The 17,181-nt window shown below is 38.7% G+C and overlaps 1 protein-coding gene across 8 annotated transcripts in view; it reads right to left on the minus strand.

Annotated features, from left to right (window-relative positions):
- vps37c (VPS37C subunit of ESCRT-I) overlaps positions 1–17,181 on the minus strand; it is a 36,916-nt gene that overhangs the window by 5,950 nt on the left and 13,785 nt on the right. For 6 of the 8 annotated variants that reach the window (XR_009064189.1, XM_057843908.1, XM_057843903.1 and 3 more), the window contains 4 exons: positions 12,278–15,331; positions 11,977–12,091; positions 8,711–8,882; positions 4,005–4,087 (listed from right to left, as the gene is read on the minus strand). Coding sequence is in view for 7 of the 8 variants with exons in the window: in XM_057843908.1 (XP_057699891.1) it covers positions 4,005–4,087; positions 8,711–8,882; positions 11,977–12,091; positions 12,278–12,279 (372 nt within the window). In the remaining variant the exon portion in view is untranslated. Of the gene's footprint in view, positions 1–4,004; positions 4,088–8,710; positions 8,883–11,976; positions 12,148–12,277; positions 15,332–17,181 lie in introns of all 8 variants that reach the window. The other 2 variants (XM_057843907.1, XM_057843906.1) reach the window with 2 other exon arrangements.

Raw genomic sequence — 17,181 nt, forward strand, 5'->3', positions numbered from 1 at the left:
GCGTGTTTGCGTACTGCAGAGCTCCCGAGTGAAGAGTGGTCAGGGTGGAAATATTATTTTTTGTGAATAAATGTGCATAAGTGGAAGCTTCTCCCCTTTTTGGTACTTTTATACACGTGTCCTAGCTACCACGCATTACAATGTCGAAGACATGGATTACACAAGGTGTGCTATTTGGCCTGTACTGTATGTAAGGCACACGACAGCTCTGGATGCTAACAATCTACATAATTATATTGGGATAAGTTTGAAAACGCAATATGCTTACCTTGAATATCTGCTAATAAAACCGGACAGCATACACTCTCGCTCCCAATAGCACTCTTTCGCATCACCAGTTTTGCCCAACTTTTGTCTTATCAGGTATTTGCTGCCCTCATTTTTCCCTGAAGCTCGTCTTGTGAACGACAGACAGTGCTGTCCAGCTCTTCACTTTTCAGATCTGGTTCAAATAGGACGGGTAGAACTGACGACAAGTTGGGAGAGCTAACGAGTGACACGCTGGAATTTCGGCAACGGGACCAGTGACGTCACGCACTGCGACGTAACAAGAATGGCGACCTATCACTTAAAATAATTTTACAAACTTTATTAAAACAAAAACATTAAGAGGGGTTTTAATATCAAATTACTATAACTCATACTAACATTTATCTTTTAGGAATTACTTGTCTTAAGAGGATCCCTTTAAACCGAACTTTTCGCCCAAGAATGCGGGTGCAACCTATACGCCTGATATGTCGACCAAGTGACCATTGCTCAATTTAGACAGTTGTAAAAATGAAAACGCGTACAACTTAGCATTAGCCATGTACGCTTACTATATAGACAAGTTACGTCCAAAACAATCTAAAAATGTCCAATATAAAAATTACAACATCTTGGACAGCAACAAAAATATGCACTGTACTTTAGACCAACAGTACTTAAGAACAAAACTTGCTCAAGGAAGAAATACAGACCAAAATCAGTGCCCTGTATATGTCGTGCAGCCATCTTGGCTTTCACAACAAACAATGTCAACAGGCGACCTTAAGAGGGTGCTCATGGAGCATGCAAAAAGAGGAATTTGAGGGCTTCCATCCATGATGATAAGGAAGAGTTTCAGTAATAGAGTTAAGAAACAAAGACTACAGACTTAGGCCAGGTTCATACCGCAGGTCTTAATGCACAAATCCGATTCTTTTGTGTTTTTCCGACTCGAGTCAGGCATTAACTTGCTAGTCTGAATGGGACAGGTTGCAAAAAAGTAGACTATTTCAAATCTGATCTAAGTCACTTTCGAATGTGGTTAAAATCTGATCTAGGCCGCATTTTTCCAGAATGTGGCTGCGGTCTGAACTATCAAGTCTCCCAAATCGGAATTCATGCAGCAATTACGTCAGCAAAGAGCAAGAGGCCCGGAGGACGGCAGCGATGGAGCTGTACCTTAGCGTTAGTGCCTAGCTTGAACTCGGCTTTTAGGGAAGAGGCGGGCTTGACAAGTCATAATTAAAATAAAAATGGGGCATGGGGGGAATAACCCTGAGAATGCTTGTTTTTTTTCCCTGTGTGCCAAATCACCCTAGAACACAGGTGTCAAACCGATTCCAGAAAGAGCCAAATGGGTGCAGGTTTGCTTTCCAACCAATGAAGAGGACACCTTTTCACCAATCAGATCTTTTACATGTGTAATTAGTTAAACTTTGTCAGGTACTGCTTGTTTCAGTAGGAACTTCATTGGTTAAACTCTCTGCACGGTATCGGTTGGAACAAAATCCAGCACCCACTTGGCCCTTTGTGGAATCGGTTTTACACCTGTGCCCTTGAATGACGTACAGCCAGCATGTGTAGTCATTTGTTTTGATGCTTCTGAGCATGCAGGTCAGTTTGATCAGCACGTGTCGGACTGTGAGATAGTATGCGTTCTAGATAAATATTTCATACTGTATATATTTTTACATTACTTTGAAACAATGTGTAGTTCTATGTAGGTCATTTACTTCCAGTATTTTTCAGCTTGTGGCTAATTGGCCTGGGGGTGGGGGATTGTAACTAGGGGTGCACGATATCCATTTTTGGAACCGATACCGATAACTTCCTGCTCCTCAAAGCCGATACCAATAACCGATAATAAATATATAAATTTTTTATAATGTATAACCTGAGTTTTTGAACACCTGGAGGTTTTTAAAAAAAAAAAAACTAGTGTTGGAGTCAACATAGATTTGCCTTTGACCTCACCAGATTTTTCATAACGACATGAACAAAACAGTGCGTTTCACTTCTGCACTGCCCGACAGCCATCTAAGGCACTTCCATAAACCACAAGGCTTGGTCTTTTCTTGCTTTTATGGGAAGACACTCGTCTTAATATTGTGAAAGTACAACAGAAAAATACACATATTTAATATTCAATATACAACTAACTGCACAATACACTTACAGTGGGGAGAACAAGTATTTGATACACTGCCAATGGGTTTTCCCATTGTCAGTGTATCAAATACTTGTTCTCCCCACTGTATATACACAACTATTATAAGCATAGCATATCACAATAGCTTGAGCTACTAAAGAATTGGCTGGCTTCTATAACACAACAACTTATTAAGTTCTGTACATATGACCCTTAACCACATAAGTAAACATATGTTGCACATCCATATGTTATAGTAGACATAAAATACTTACAGACATATATTTCCGAGGCCGAAACATACCAGAAAGCATTCACAATTGTCAATGCTACCGCTAGACACCGCAATGTGTATGTGAATGAGCGTGTAATGTGAACCAAACTACTGTAACAAAAAATAGATGCAGCCAATTAATCTGACCAGCAGGTGGGAGCAATGCCCAGCAAATGGTCAACTGCTTTCCCATGCTAGAGTGTCAGTACAGTACACATTATTGGTCCTATTAATAATGTTATTGGATTTATCGGGATGACGTCATAATTCCTATTATCGGACCGATAATTATTGGACCAATAATTATCGTGCACCAGTAGTTATAACCTTCTTTAACCTGTGTTTATGACCTTCTTTGACCTGTGTAGAGAGAGGGGTTCTTTCAGCTCCTACTTTAAGACCCCCCTGACGTGTAAGTAAGAACTGTTGACTTACTCTTGTGAACTGTGACCATATGTGGACAGTCTTTAACCTCCTATTTCCCAACAAATCTCCTTTTTTTGGTAGCCTTTCAATGTATAGTATTTCCCACCTTTGTTATGACCATTGGGAGTGGGCTCACTTGTTGATTTGCATATAGACTTAAAGTACACCTGCCCTAAAAACTGGGCCTTCCCTTGAACCGGAGAGTGACCGAAAGGTGAACAGAGAGAGGGGTACTGTACTTTCAATGTGTCTTACTGTTCTATGCTGTTTTGTTATGTTTTGTCATACTGTTATTAAATGTTTACCTTCTTCTGTTTAACTGAGAGAATAAAAGAATTTGTAAGTAGAGGATGCCGGCCTGGCTGTTTATTGCACCACACAAAAAATAGCTTCTTCTACAGCATGCGTAATGCCCGGACGGGCTCAATGGACAAAGGCAGTCTGAACGGGCACGCCCAAAAAAATAACATAAGACAAAAAATTGGAATTGTGCATAAAGACCTGCAGTACGAACCTAGCCTTATACTGGTATTAAAAAATTGGTCCAAAAATTTGCCCGAAATGCTCCCATATTATGGCGTGACCTATGCGAGACTTAACCTAAAATACCTACTTTTTAAACCACAAACTAGATGTGCGACCTATATGCGAGTATACAAATATACGGTATCTCCTTGCAAATATGACAAATTATACAAGTGTTTCACTGCGGGGATGGCCGATGATATTGGGTGAAAAGGGGGAAACTACCCATAATTTAACAGCCTTGCAAATTAGAAACAGAAAATGCTGGGTTTATCAGTTTGAACATTTAACGTCTCATTCATTGAACACAGGTTGAAAAGATTTGAGAAATATTGTAATTGCTGTACATTTTTATTTTATACATTATAACTCGACACTAACCTCTGACTCAGCTTCTGCTTTTTCGCCCTCCGTCTGTAGTCTGGAGAATAATGCTTCTGGGGACACCTGGCCAACGATCCTCTCTGTGCAGGTGCCCATGTAAAGGGAATGAAGAGAAATCAACGATGAAAAAATGAGAAAATACTCAAAAAACAACGTTTCGGAGTGCATCCTCAGAATAGTATATAAATTCATGTTTAAGAGGAAATAAAAATGTACAACTCCACAAGCTTATAAAGAAAAAAATGGTGTTGTTCCAACTCCCAATCTCTTCATAATGTGTGACATTTTCTTATTGTATGTGTAGTTAGCCTCCATCGTAGCAGTGTTTGGTTGTGTTACCGGTGTGGCGTGCTGCCCCCCCCCCCAGCCAGACTCACCAGTGTCCTCTCCAGGCTTGCTTGTTTTGAAACACACGGTAAGATTTGATTTCTAATCTTGGCAAGGGAGAATATGCAATGTTGCTTTAGCCTTTACAGGTATGTGCTCAGTTATCACCAGTGTTGGGCACGTTACTTTAAAAAAGTAATTAGTTACAGTTACTCACTACTTCTTCCAAAAAGTAACTGAGTAACTGAATTACTCTATAGTAAAAGTAACTAGTTACCAGGGAAAGTAACTATTTTCGTTACTTTAAAAAGAAGTTGTTGTATGTCAAAGAATTTGAAATTTTCTGAGCAGTATTCAAGTCAGTTGAATAGAAAAGAACAAAAACAGGTAGTTATGTTATAGAACCTTGTAATATTTATAACACCTCACCAGAAACAGGTTTATCCTACACTTGAAGTGCAACAAAAATAATCAGATTTGAATTGCTTACCACAGATGTCGACAAAAGCTTTGCCCCGGGACATACAGTGCCCTCCATAATTATTGGATTTATAATAATTATGTGTTTTTTAGCTTCTAATAAATTTTTTTTCTGAATAATATGGGACCTTAATGGAAAAAAAGAAAAATCCAACCTTCAATAATGACCTAACCCTCAAAAACTTAAGAGCCAGTGTTTTGACAAACAAACCGGAACAGCGCGTGCGGCAAACACACACACTCAAAACAGATGCAGATGGATATGATGGAAGAGCTTTCAGAGGAAAATGTGTCCTTTGGAAGCGAAACAGCCCCACAGCATCACTGACCCACCCCCATACTTCACAGTGGGTATGAGGTGCTTATCAGCATGCGCATCTTTCGTGACACGCACCCATTTAGAGTGTTTGTTGCCAAAAAGCTCAATCTCGGTCTCATCTGACCAAAGCACACGGTCCCAGTTGAAGCCCCAATACCGCTTGGCGAACTCCAGACGTTTGCGTTTATGATTGTGAGTGAGGAAAGGTTTTCTCCGTGCATGCCTCCCAAACAGCTTGTTGGTGTGTAGACAGCACCTCATACCCACTGTGAAGTATGGGGGCGGGTCAGATGTGCTGTGGGGCTGTTTCGCTTCCAAAGGCCCTGGGAACCTCGTTAGGGTGCATGGCATCATGAATGCTTTGAAATACAAGGACATTTTAAATCAAAATCTGTTGCCCTCTGCCCGAAAGCTGAAGATGGGTCGTCACTGGGTCTTTCAGCCAGACAATGACCCTAAACATATGGCCAGATCTACACAGAAATGGTTCACCAGACACAAAATCAAGCTCCTCCCATGGCCATCTCAGTCCCCCGACCTCAACCTCATTGAAAACTTGTGGAGTGAGCTGAAGAGGAGAGTACAGAGGAGAGGACCCAGGTCTCTGGATGATTTAGAGAGATTCTGCAAAGAGGAATGGCTGAAGATCCTTCTGTCTTTTCCCATCTTGTGAGACATTATAGGAGAAGATTAGGTGCTGTTTTGTTGGCAAAAGGGGATTGTACAAAGTATTAACACCAGGGGTGCTAATAATTGTGACACACATTATTTGATGTGAAACAATTATTTCTTTATGTGGGATTTTTTCCCCACTGAATAAATGCACTTGTATTGAAGGTTGGATTTTTGTCTTTTTTTCCATTAAGGTCTCATATTATTTAGAAAGAAAGAAAAAAATTATTAGAAGCTAAAAAACACATAATTATTATAAATCCAATAATTATGGAGGGCACTGTAAATTACACTTTACATGCAGGTTCTTTCCTTTAATTTCGAACAACTTGAAATAGTGTTTATATCTCCACCTCGTGAAGGACAAATTTTCCTCTAAATGTTCTGCCATCATATCCCTCTGCATCTGTTTTGCGTGTGTGTGTTTGCCGCACGCGCTGTTCCGGCTCTTAAGTTTTTGTTTTTTGTCTAACAAACTTTATTAACAACAAATACACATATACAAACAGAGGGCGAGACAATTCACATATAAACAACCGGCTCTGAAGTACGTGCGCTATTAGGCTCGAGCGTTTACATCACAGAATGGGGGATCACGTGAGATTTGACAACAACGCAGCCATATTGGAAGCAGGTCTAGCTCGCGGGACATTAAACTTTAACTTGCTAGTTCGATAAAGAGACAAACTCGTTACTAAGGCGAAGAACAGAACTTAAGGATGTGAACAATGTTGACCCTTACTAGCAAGCCGAAGACAAATGGAGTAAAGATGTCGACGGGCTTACACAATTACGCGAAATGGACATTCTTCTGTATTTATTGTTTGGTGTATGTTACTAAACTCATCAGCGATTCCGAAATCACAAATCGCTACAAAGCTACGAACAGTTTTGCTGCGGATGGGTGCAGGACCTGCACATTATGACCGTATCAAACGGCAACGGCAAAGGTAGGCTATGTGTGTTTAATATTTTCATTGCCATGAACCTGAACGCACCCAAAGTCTTGGATGACAAATAAACAGAGCAGAGTACACTCGATACAGCTGGTATTTTCTTCAATTTATTCAGAGTAAGTAACGCACCGCTTTTGACCGTCGGTAACGGTAACGGCGTTGTAACGGCGGAAAAAATAATTAGTTAGATTACCCTGTTACTGAAAAAATAACGCTGTTATGTAACGGCGTTATTCCCAACACTGGTTATCACACACTAAATGTAACCCGTAGCTTTAGCATAGTGTTTGCGTTAGCTTCAGTATGGCGTTCAGGACGGTATAAGTTATTGAAAATAACGTGCTGTGTCTTATCATAGGAAGAAGTGCTGCGTTCTGTGGTTTGTACATAACTTGGTAGCAGTTTACATCTCGTTTTTAATAATGAGAGTAATTTAGACAGCCCAGTCCTTATTTAATTCTGCAGTAAACTTTGTCTTATTATAATAGTTTGCATACATTTTTCAAAATGTATGCTATCGAAATTTTTGGAAACTTTTTTTTTTTTTTTTTTTTTAGACTAAAACCTTTCTTAATTTTTGCAGACAAAACATCTTTTGAATATTTTTTGACTAAAACTGCTTGCATATTTGTCAAAAAAAATCTAGACAAAGATTAACCATTTTGAAATGAATAAAATATACTAAGAAGTAATTTCAGTTGAAATGGCTGCTAAAAACAACACTGGATAACAAATACAAGTGATTGGTAGAGTCCAAAAATAATTTCACCCAATCACATTTCGCTGTAATTGACAGCCAAAAAGGGTTTTAGCCGCTTGCTCATTTGCTTGATTTGATCCCTCCATGTGAGCTTTAATATTTCTTTTCCAAAATATTTTTGATGTTAGAGCAAAACATAAAGCAACTGCTTGTAAAAATATACACAGACCCGTGCCGCCCATAAGGCATTTTAAGCAACCGCCTAAGGGCGCACCAGCGTCCAAAAAGGCATCAAGAAAAACATTCAAATAATATTTGATGAAAGCAGTATTCAAAAAATTATACAAAACGATAAAACGAAAGAACAACAAAACCGTTCATAAAAAGTCTTTAAATAATAATGAAATAATTTTTCTAGTGATGCATCTAGTGATGCGATAATTTCACCACGGACCCTAGTCTCATCACCCAGCAAACCAGCGAGCTACCTGAAGGTGCTATTTTTAGCCTCCGCAATTGAGCGACGTTACGGTGACAAGTCAACTTCATGAAAAGAAAAAAGCCCATCGGGTCAGAAGAAAAAGAAAGAAGACAGCAAAGACGTGAAGAAAAACAGAGGTTTGTTGTGATGATTTTTTTCAACAGCATAAGCACGGAGACTTAGCGCAACTGCAAGCTAGCGGTTATTGACATAGAGCTTATATGACTTATATGAAAAAAGTTGCATTTTAAAGTGTTCTGTGTGTCTTTATATAGGTTTGTGTGGGTGGGTGTTAATCATATTGTAATAACAATTGTAATTTATTTAATGCATTTGTTTTTTAAGTGTTTTCAGGTGATTTTGAATAGTTATTACAGCAGTTTTGTTTTAATTTCTGCACTTGTTCGTTGTCTTTTTTTTATATAATAAATTACAAAGAGACAACGTGCTTTTTCAGTGTGAGTTTTTAAATATATGTGGTGAAAAAGGGGGGGGGGGGGGGGGGGGGGGCGCCAATAAACATGTTGCCTAGGGCCCCAAATTGGTCAGGAACGCCCCTGAATATACATCCACAATTGGAGCAGTTGGTGTCTCTGGGTCTAGTATAACATTTTTAACATACCGTATTAGCAAAAGTCTCAGTAAAAAAATACAGAATCCGCAGGTAAAATCCTTCGACAAAAATGGCTGTAACAAAATAAATGTGGGGAAAATGATGCTCTGTAAAGTGTCTGGATATCTTTAATGCTGTCCTTCACTTTTTCATACCTATTATGGATTGGTGCTCCTTGTAGGTTTCTCTGACGGCCTTGAGCTGTGTATATTTCCCCACAAGAACCTCTCTTTGTGACTCCAAGTGTGGCCTCATGTTCAGGTTTTCCTCCGCAAGGCTGCGATTGGATGCCAAAGACATCTCTCTCTCCAACTGGATGTTCTGGATCTTCAGAGTTGAAAAAATAAGGAGTATAAACATAATAAGCCGCCTTACTCTATATTACAAACAGAATATGATCAGATTAGTTGGAAAAAGTTCAAGAGGGTCTCAAAATGATGTGGTCGCAATCCATGATGCTGAACTGCTTTGATTTTTTTGTGGTTTTATGACTAAGGAAAGCGTACTATTTTGACTGTTCTCTTGGTTCGCGATTCTTCATGTCTATTTGATGGACTTAATGTCATAAGCAGTGGCGGACTTGGCAATTTTGGGGCCTAAGGCAAACATATCAAGGGGCCCTCTTCATGGGTCAGGGGTTAAAAAGGTGAGAAGGGTGTGGAGGAAACTGCGGAGGAAATATGTTCTGGTACACTAAGGCTGTCCTAAACGACAAATTTTATCCTGATTAGTCAGCAGACTAGTTTTACGATTACTCGACTAATCTAATAATTTTCTTTTTTTTACTAATTTTGCAATGAAATTTTTGTTGACGCTTATTAATTCACAAAACTATTTTGGAACACTTAAATTCTTTATTAAAGTACAAATAATCATGTAAATAATAATAATTAATCACAAATAAACTATGAGGTTAAATGCTGATAGAATTTACTAGTGCAAAAGAATGGCAGGTAAACAGATTCAGAACACTGTCTTTGCCTTTCCAACAGTATTCAAAACAATTCTAAAAAAAAAAAAAAAATTCTAGCAATACTATTATAGTATACTACTATATACAATAGTAGTATAATAATTATAATAATTATTCATTTCCAATCATATTTGTCATGAAGTGTGTCATTTGAAAGCTATTCTTAGTGTAGAATCTGTATTATGTCGTATTTACTCAACATATAATAATATCAATTCTGAAGTATGTGGGATTAACTCCAGAAATCATTATTTATATGACGAACATGACGTGCTTTTGCTGTTAACCAGCTGTTGAGTGTTATTGTATGACTGATTGGAACTGTACTACATTGTTTCGCCACAGGGTGTGCTGTCGTGTATTTTATGTTCGGTGTGAAGAAGAAGAAAGTTAAAAGAGGCATTAGAGGCCTGTTCTCAACTTCTCCTTCACAGCACTTTGGCTCTCATGGAGAGCACGTTCGTTCATGTGTTCGAAATAAACGATAGCCGACGTGCAAAGTAGCAAGTGAGTTGTAAAAATACCGAGCTTAGTGGCGTGAAGACCGCGGGAGAGCTAAGTGAAGCTAACAAATAGCTAAGCGGAGCTAAGCAATGCTAAACGGCGCTAAATGAAGCTAAACGACTGACACTATGTCCGTCGTCGTGGAACAGTCCATTGTAGTGCGTGTGTGTGTGGAGGATATAATATCATATATATATATATATATATATATATATATATATATATATATATATATATAAAATAGTATTCAAATGGCTTTCTTTTTTGTTTTATTATTTGTTTGTTTGGTATGCTGACATATTATACATGACGAATAGTTGGGGGTGCTGTTGGCTCCGGTGGTCCAAGCCGTTGCTCGTTGGGGCAAGTGCAGCTGGTTGGGGGCCCCCTACTGGTTGGGGGCCTAAGGCGATCGTCTACTTCGCCTGAATAATAGATCTGCCTATGGACATAAGGTATACTTGCTCTCTGTTGTGCTGAAGCTTGTAAAGGCTGGAATACACCCGGCAGCAACGCAGTGAAACGCGGCCATTCAAATCAAGCAGGGAGTGCACACCAGTCGCAGAGCAGCCGCATTTTAGACGCGTCCTAGAAGGGATTCGACGCGTTGCACTCGAAACGAACGGCAGACTTTATTATTTGACGTGAGACACGACTCTCCAGCGTCAATTTAAACAAGGTAGGATCGGGCAGACCGGAAGTCACTCGTGTAAAAATACGGTGGATCCGGTCAGTTATTAAAATAATATGCAATAATTTGATCAATTTCTGCGTGAAGCTTTAACTTGAGAAAATTCATCAATGAAGCTTGTTAAAACCTTTGTCATTGGAATTACTTATCTCTTTATTCACAGGATTTATAAACAGATAACCAGTGGTTCCATCCTGTGTAAAAATAAAATAATAATATGCAATAACTCCTTTACACAACAAATCCCAAGAATTGCATGTTGTTTATAAAAAATTAACGTCATTTGAAAGAGTCGGAGATTGCTGGACAAACAAATCACGCCCCTGACATTAAAAAAAAAAAAACTTTGGAAATTTGCAGCATCTGGGGAGCAAGCAGCCAGGATCAAACGGTATTTCAACATGCCAAAAAGACAGTTGCATTAACTGTCTTTTCTCAAAAAGAAGGAAGGTGGTTCAAAATGAGTCAGAAAAGCAACAACCGGGGATGAGGGCGGGAGGCTAGCGACCTTGCAGCTAACCAGGTTCACAGACAGCCAGCTAAGCCGGGGCAGGAGGCTGCTACCGTGGCAGCAGCTGGTCGGGTTCAGCTCTACCCAGAGTGGGGGCCAACTACAGTGTCAGCAGTCAGACCACCCAAAGCCGGAGCAACAGGCCAGTACCCTTATGAGAAATTTGGGTTTGGGGTGCACAATTTGTGAGGCGGTGGGAACTTTGGGGTCAGAGAAGACAGGGGGATAAAACTTGCAAAACAATGGGTTTGTGTTATTTATCGTAATCTGTTTTTTTTTTTATGTTTTACAAGTTAGACTGTACGTTACTTTAAGTCCCACCTGTGGTTATTTGGGCAATTGCCCATGCTGTGCAGAGTATAGCCTAAATAATTGTAAATTGTTGTCATAACATTTATACCATGGATATTACCTGAAATTGAGGCTTGTAAATCCCACAGCATGGCAAGTGGGCATTTGTGTGTTGTTTTAAGCACCATTTTCTGCATATGTTCCAGGACCTGTGCCCGTCTCGTCATCCCTGCGCTGTCATATGTACTTTGCGTTCCGGCACCTTATGATTTACAAATTAAGCGCTGGGGGTAAGCCTCGCCATTGTGGGCATGTGTAAATTATGAAAGATGTTATGAAGATCTTTTGAGTTTAGGGGCCTCGTTCCTATTCCCCCTAGTTCCGCCACTGCCCTAAACACACCTCGTTACTGATTGGAGAGAGTAGCACAGAAGCCTAAAAACAAGCTCACCTCGTCAGACTCTTGGGCCATGGACTCCACCTTTTCAGGGTGATCCAGAAGTTCCTGTAGCTCTGATTGGCTCAGGTCTAGAATCTTCTCCATTGATCTGCCAGGTTTTCTCTTCCTCAGAGAGTCATCAAAATGTTTGGAAACAGTTTTGGTCTTTTGTTGTTGTTGCTTCTTATTTATGAGTCAACAACGTCAATATGTTAATAACTATGTGTAAATATGTTAATAGTAATGACAATATCTTTAACAGCTTTAGGGATAAGTAGTCAAGACCAGTAGATGAAGTAGGATCAGTACTTACATGGTGCTAGCAAACCAAGTTCCGCCGTATTCTGACTGGGAGTGACATCCAAATACACAGACATTCACGATCAGATAAATCAACGTGGGCGTTCTGTTCTGGCGTGACTGTACTTTTCACGTTCCTTATCAGACAATATGGCTTACAACTCAAGCGAAGTACAACACCCCCGGACGGATTTACCAGTAAAATAACAGGAACTTGAACACCAGTAATGTCCGTAACTAGTTCGAAGGAAGCCCGGTGTTTAATAATTAATCAAAACAAAAATAACACCGCTTGGTTCTAACATTTGAGCTAAAGCTTCCGAATGGGGATATCAAACTAAATTTGAGAATATATACCTGGTTACTACAGACCCTAACAATGTTACGGTATTGATCAAAAATGAAAGTTTCGCTTCACACCATCAGAAACCGCCGCCATATTAAGAATAATCTACGTTACCGGTTAGACGGGGTAGTTTCTGAAACCTTCATAAAAATGAATGAAACGAAGAGATGAGCCATTTGTGGTTACACGTTTTTGTAACCCGTTATCAGGACGCACTTGTAGGTGTTATTGTAGCAAGGTTTTAATTTTTGTTCCTTAACACTATTAAAAGATAATGGTACAGTCCATTCCTTCCATTTTAAATATATCTTTATTGTAAATGGATGACAAAGACAGCAGCAAGATCCATCTCGCAAGATGAGGAATAACTATAGATATCATATATAAAGCTAGGTGTGGCTTGAGCCAATTGAGACGAGAGTTGTCACTTGTCGGCCATCTTGCGTCGGGCCCATGCAATAAATATTCCGTTAGTCAACGGAGCGTGTACTTAAAATAGCAATAAATAGCACAATTTTCAAACGGATTGGTTTTGTATAAATGTAAGAGATGCAGTGAATTAACTGCGTTAAAAAAAAAATCCTAACTTTTTATTAGTCATCCAGTCTGAATTACATAAAAAACAAACATGCACATTTTAGTGCTGCATCAATTATTGATTAACTCAAGTAATTCGATTAGTAAAACGCTTCCAATCTAATTTTGCTGCTTCGAGTATTTTTTTTTAATTAGAGTGACTTTGTAATGTTTTTTTTTTTGAAAGTGTTTGCATTTAGTTTTATTGATTTGGGTAGATACTATTCACGATCCCCTCTAGTGGGAATCGTGAATATGATATAACTTATTTAACATGGCTGAATCCAGCTGCTCCCTGCAATGTATTCAATGTTCCTAATCTGATTACTCGATTAGTCAAACTAACTAGTTGATAGATTTATTGACTACTAAAATATTCATTAGCTGCAGCCCTAGAATATTTTACTGGAGTAAATCACTCACCTTAAATCCGCTTCCTTAGAGCTCGCCATATAAGTAGTCCGATGCAAGATAGCCGCCGGCTACATACATTACCAACTCCGGCTTTAGACATCTGGCCTAACACGTATGTGTACAGTATGTGATATCTATTGGAAAGATCAAGTACAGTGGTCTGGAGTCCATATAATGACCATTGTTACATCTGGAGGAAAAAGGCACAATCTTGTAGACCTGAGAAATCAATGCCAACTATGAGGCATTGGGGTGGCAGCATAATGTTGTGGCTTATTTGTATGCAGCAGGAACTGGAGCTCTTCATAAAATAGATGGCATCGAGAAGAAAGAACTTTACATGCAAATAATTGGCAACATCTCAAGACATCAGCCAAGAAGCTACAAATTGGGGCAAATGGGTCTTCCAAATGGACTTAACAAAGTCAATATGTCAGAGTGGCCATGATCCAAATTCGATCCAAAAATTGTGAACCGATCTGAAAAGACGTGTGCGAGAAAGACGAGCAACTCAAGTTCCATGGGCTAGGATTCCAGCTTAGTACATTTTAGACCAGGGGTGTCCAAACGTTTTGCAAAGGGGGCCAGATTTGGTGTGGTAAAAATGTGGTTGGCCGACCTTGGCTGACGTCCTTTACGTAGAACAATATATTTAAGCAAATTTTAGCTAGCCATTCTGTGTGTCACATTTGCTTTATTATTATTTTTTTAAATTAATAATTTCAACAATCTCGCAACTAGCCTTTGTGGCGTTCTCTTTCGACTCTCGGGATCTTGCTGCTGTGAAATAAAATTAGCTTCAAGTTGCTTCAATTTCTCGCTGCGTATCTTCGCTGTAATCTTGACGTACATGTCAGCGTGTCTTGTTTGGTAATATCGCCTCACAATGAACTCTTTAAAAACAGTGACTGTCTCTTTGCAAATGAGGCAGACACAGTTGTTGCGTATTGCGTGTTGCGTCCAATTTCTACCTATCCTTGAAGCGTCGGCCGTCGCAGTTAACTTTTTTGTTGTTGTTTATTGTTGACATTTTAGAAAACTGGAAGTCAAGGGTCACACCGGGTAATGTTGCTTAGAGTATTGCTGCCTTTTAGTGGGTAAATGAGGAGCAACATTTAATGTGTAAGCTACTTCATATGCTGGTAGCAGTACTGCTAGCCAATTTATTAAGTCTGTGTGTGGGCCAGACGTTATTGATCTTATGACAGTGGCTGGGGGCCGGATGAAATTTGACCACGGGCCGCATTTGGCCCCCGGGCCGCACTTTGAACATGTCTGTTTTAGACCAAAACACATTTATCATATTTGTCTCCTTCCTGATGGGACATTGTATGTGTGCATGCATAATCATACACTTTAAAATGTAAAATCTCTAGGATTAAAGTCAAAAGTCCATACTTCAATTACACAAGAATCCTTTTTTTATTTCAAAACCATTATGTTGTGTATACAAGCAGAATGAACCTGAATTGACATACACTTCAACAAGGTAGATTCGATTTGAATCACAAATATCCATGTTGCTATGTCCTTGACATTTATAGTAATACAGAAAGTGTAACAAGTTGTCATTTACTTTTGCTATTCATCTATGCATTAGACAAGTGTGCCTGTTTCCTGATATCAGCCAGTTCTGAGGCCTTTCAGAGTGAAGAATGAAATGAGGCAGTGCAGGATAAAGGCCCCAATGGCATAGAGCATTAGTAACAGTAGCACAGTCCAGCAGTACCCCTGAAATAGACCAGTCGTGTGTTAAAAGGTCAATTAAAAGTCTTCCACTAATAGTTCCTAAGTGTAGTATAAGTGCCACCAGTGATACGTAGTCTCCCGCATATGTTACGTGAAAGATTGACAGTATTTAATATTCCAAACTACTTTTTTAATAATTCTCCCAAGAGCATTTATCCAAATGCAGTCCGTTTACTTGTTTAAACAAGGAGCTACAATACGTCCAAAATTCAGCTGAGAGGTTTCTGACCCGCACCAACACTCCATCACTCCCATTTTGAACTTTAAAATCTAAAAAGCCTTGATATTTAGAGCCCTTAATGGTTACATTGTAGTCTTGATCCAGCCACATTCCTCTGCTCACAGTCTATCATTCACACTGGACTACAAGCTGCATATATCCATGTTGTATTATGTAATACTTATAGCCAAAAACATGGAGTTTATTAGCCTGTAAAATCCATAAAGAAGCCGCACTGGACTACAAACTAAAGATAACCCGATCGATCAGCATCTCACGTCATTTTCAAAGTATCGGATTCGGCAAAAAAATATCGGACATGCCTTTTTTTAATATATATGTATTTTTTTATTAAATCGTCTTCTGTTTGTATTGAACGTTACAGACAAAATGCCTTACACTCATCCAGAGTCTTTAGTTCTGGCTTAAAGTAGGGCTATCAAATTTATCGTGTTACCGGCGGTAATTTTTTCTTTTTTTTTTAATTAGTCACGTTAATATATTTAAAGCAATTAACGTATGTGCTGCACGACGTACTCACGCATTGTCGCGTTCAAATTATAATGGCGCCGCTTTACCTATATATTAGGGATGGGCGGATCGATACCAAAATATCGATGTTTCGATTCAGCGCGTGAAATTTTATGTATCGATCCCCAAGCAAAAGTATCGATATCTGGAATTAATATATTATTATTATTTTCTTTGTCAATTTTTGGGTATATTTTTGTGCACACTTTTTGTACTACTTTTCCCTTTCGCATTCTACAGGCACGTAAGCAGTGCACACACATAAGCAGTGCACCGGCTTGTGCTCCCGCCCCCCATTCACATCCCTATCCTGTGTCAAACAGCATGCTTTTCCTCCGCCCCCTCTCACGCCTAATTTCTTACTTAACCTTATTATTATTTCTTATTCATTTATTATTATTTCTTGTGAATTTACGTTTCATATTTTTATTTTTTCATGAAATGTTTTTCCATATTTTTTTATGTTACAAACAGTTAAATGCTTGATTTCTTATGTTTTGTTTCTACTTGTTTTTATTTTGTTAAAGGTCTGTTTCAGTTATTTCAAGATCTGTTGTTGTTTTTTTTTAATTTAATTTAATTTTTTTAAATTTCAAAATCTGTTTGAAAATTGTGTTATTAAAATAAAATTAAAAAACGGCAAGTGACTATTGATTATTGGATTTGTTTTTAGTGATCTACCATTTGAGGGCGGTAACATGCTACTATTAATTCGTTCTTTAATTAGATTAAAAAAATATTTAGTTTAGGTAGATTAAAATTTGATCAAATACAACGTGTAGCATGGAAATGTTCTGTGCATATGAATTTAAGAGTCATGGTTAAAGAACTTCCGGTATCGATATCGGATCGGGATCACAATATTTGGCCTTTGTATTACTTGGTATCGGATCGAATCCAAAAACACCCATCTCTACTATATATAGAGCTAAAAGGCAGTGTAAAATGAGTAAAGCGAATTTTGGCAGTCTTTGGAGCATTTTTTTTATTTGGCTAAAGCCTTACAATCACTCTCAACAATTAGAAATATCGTGGAGAGCAATGTGGGGAAGTAAGGTAGTAGTTGATCTTTTTTTCTCAA

The sequence above is a fragment of the Corythoichthys intestinalis genome, chromosome 8 (genome assembly GCF_030265065.1).
Source record: "Corythoichthys intestinalis isolate RoL2023-P3 chromosome 8, ASM3026506v1, whole genome shotgun sequence".
In the NCBI taxonomy this organism is placed as follows: Eukaryota; Metazoa; Chordata; class Actinopteri; order Syngnathiformes; family Syngnathidae; genus Corythoichthys; species Corythoichthys intestinalis.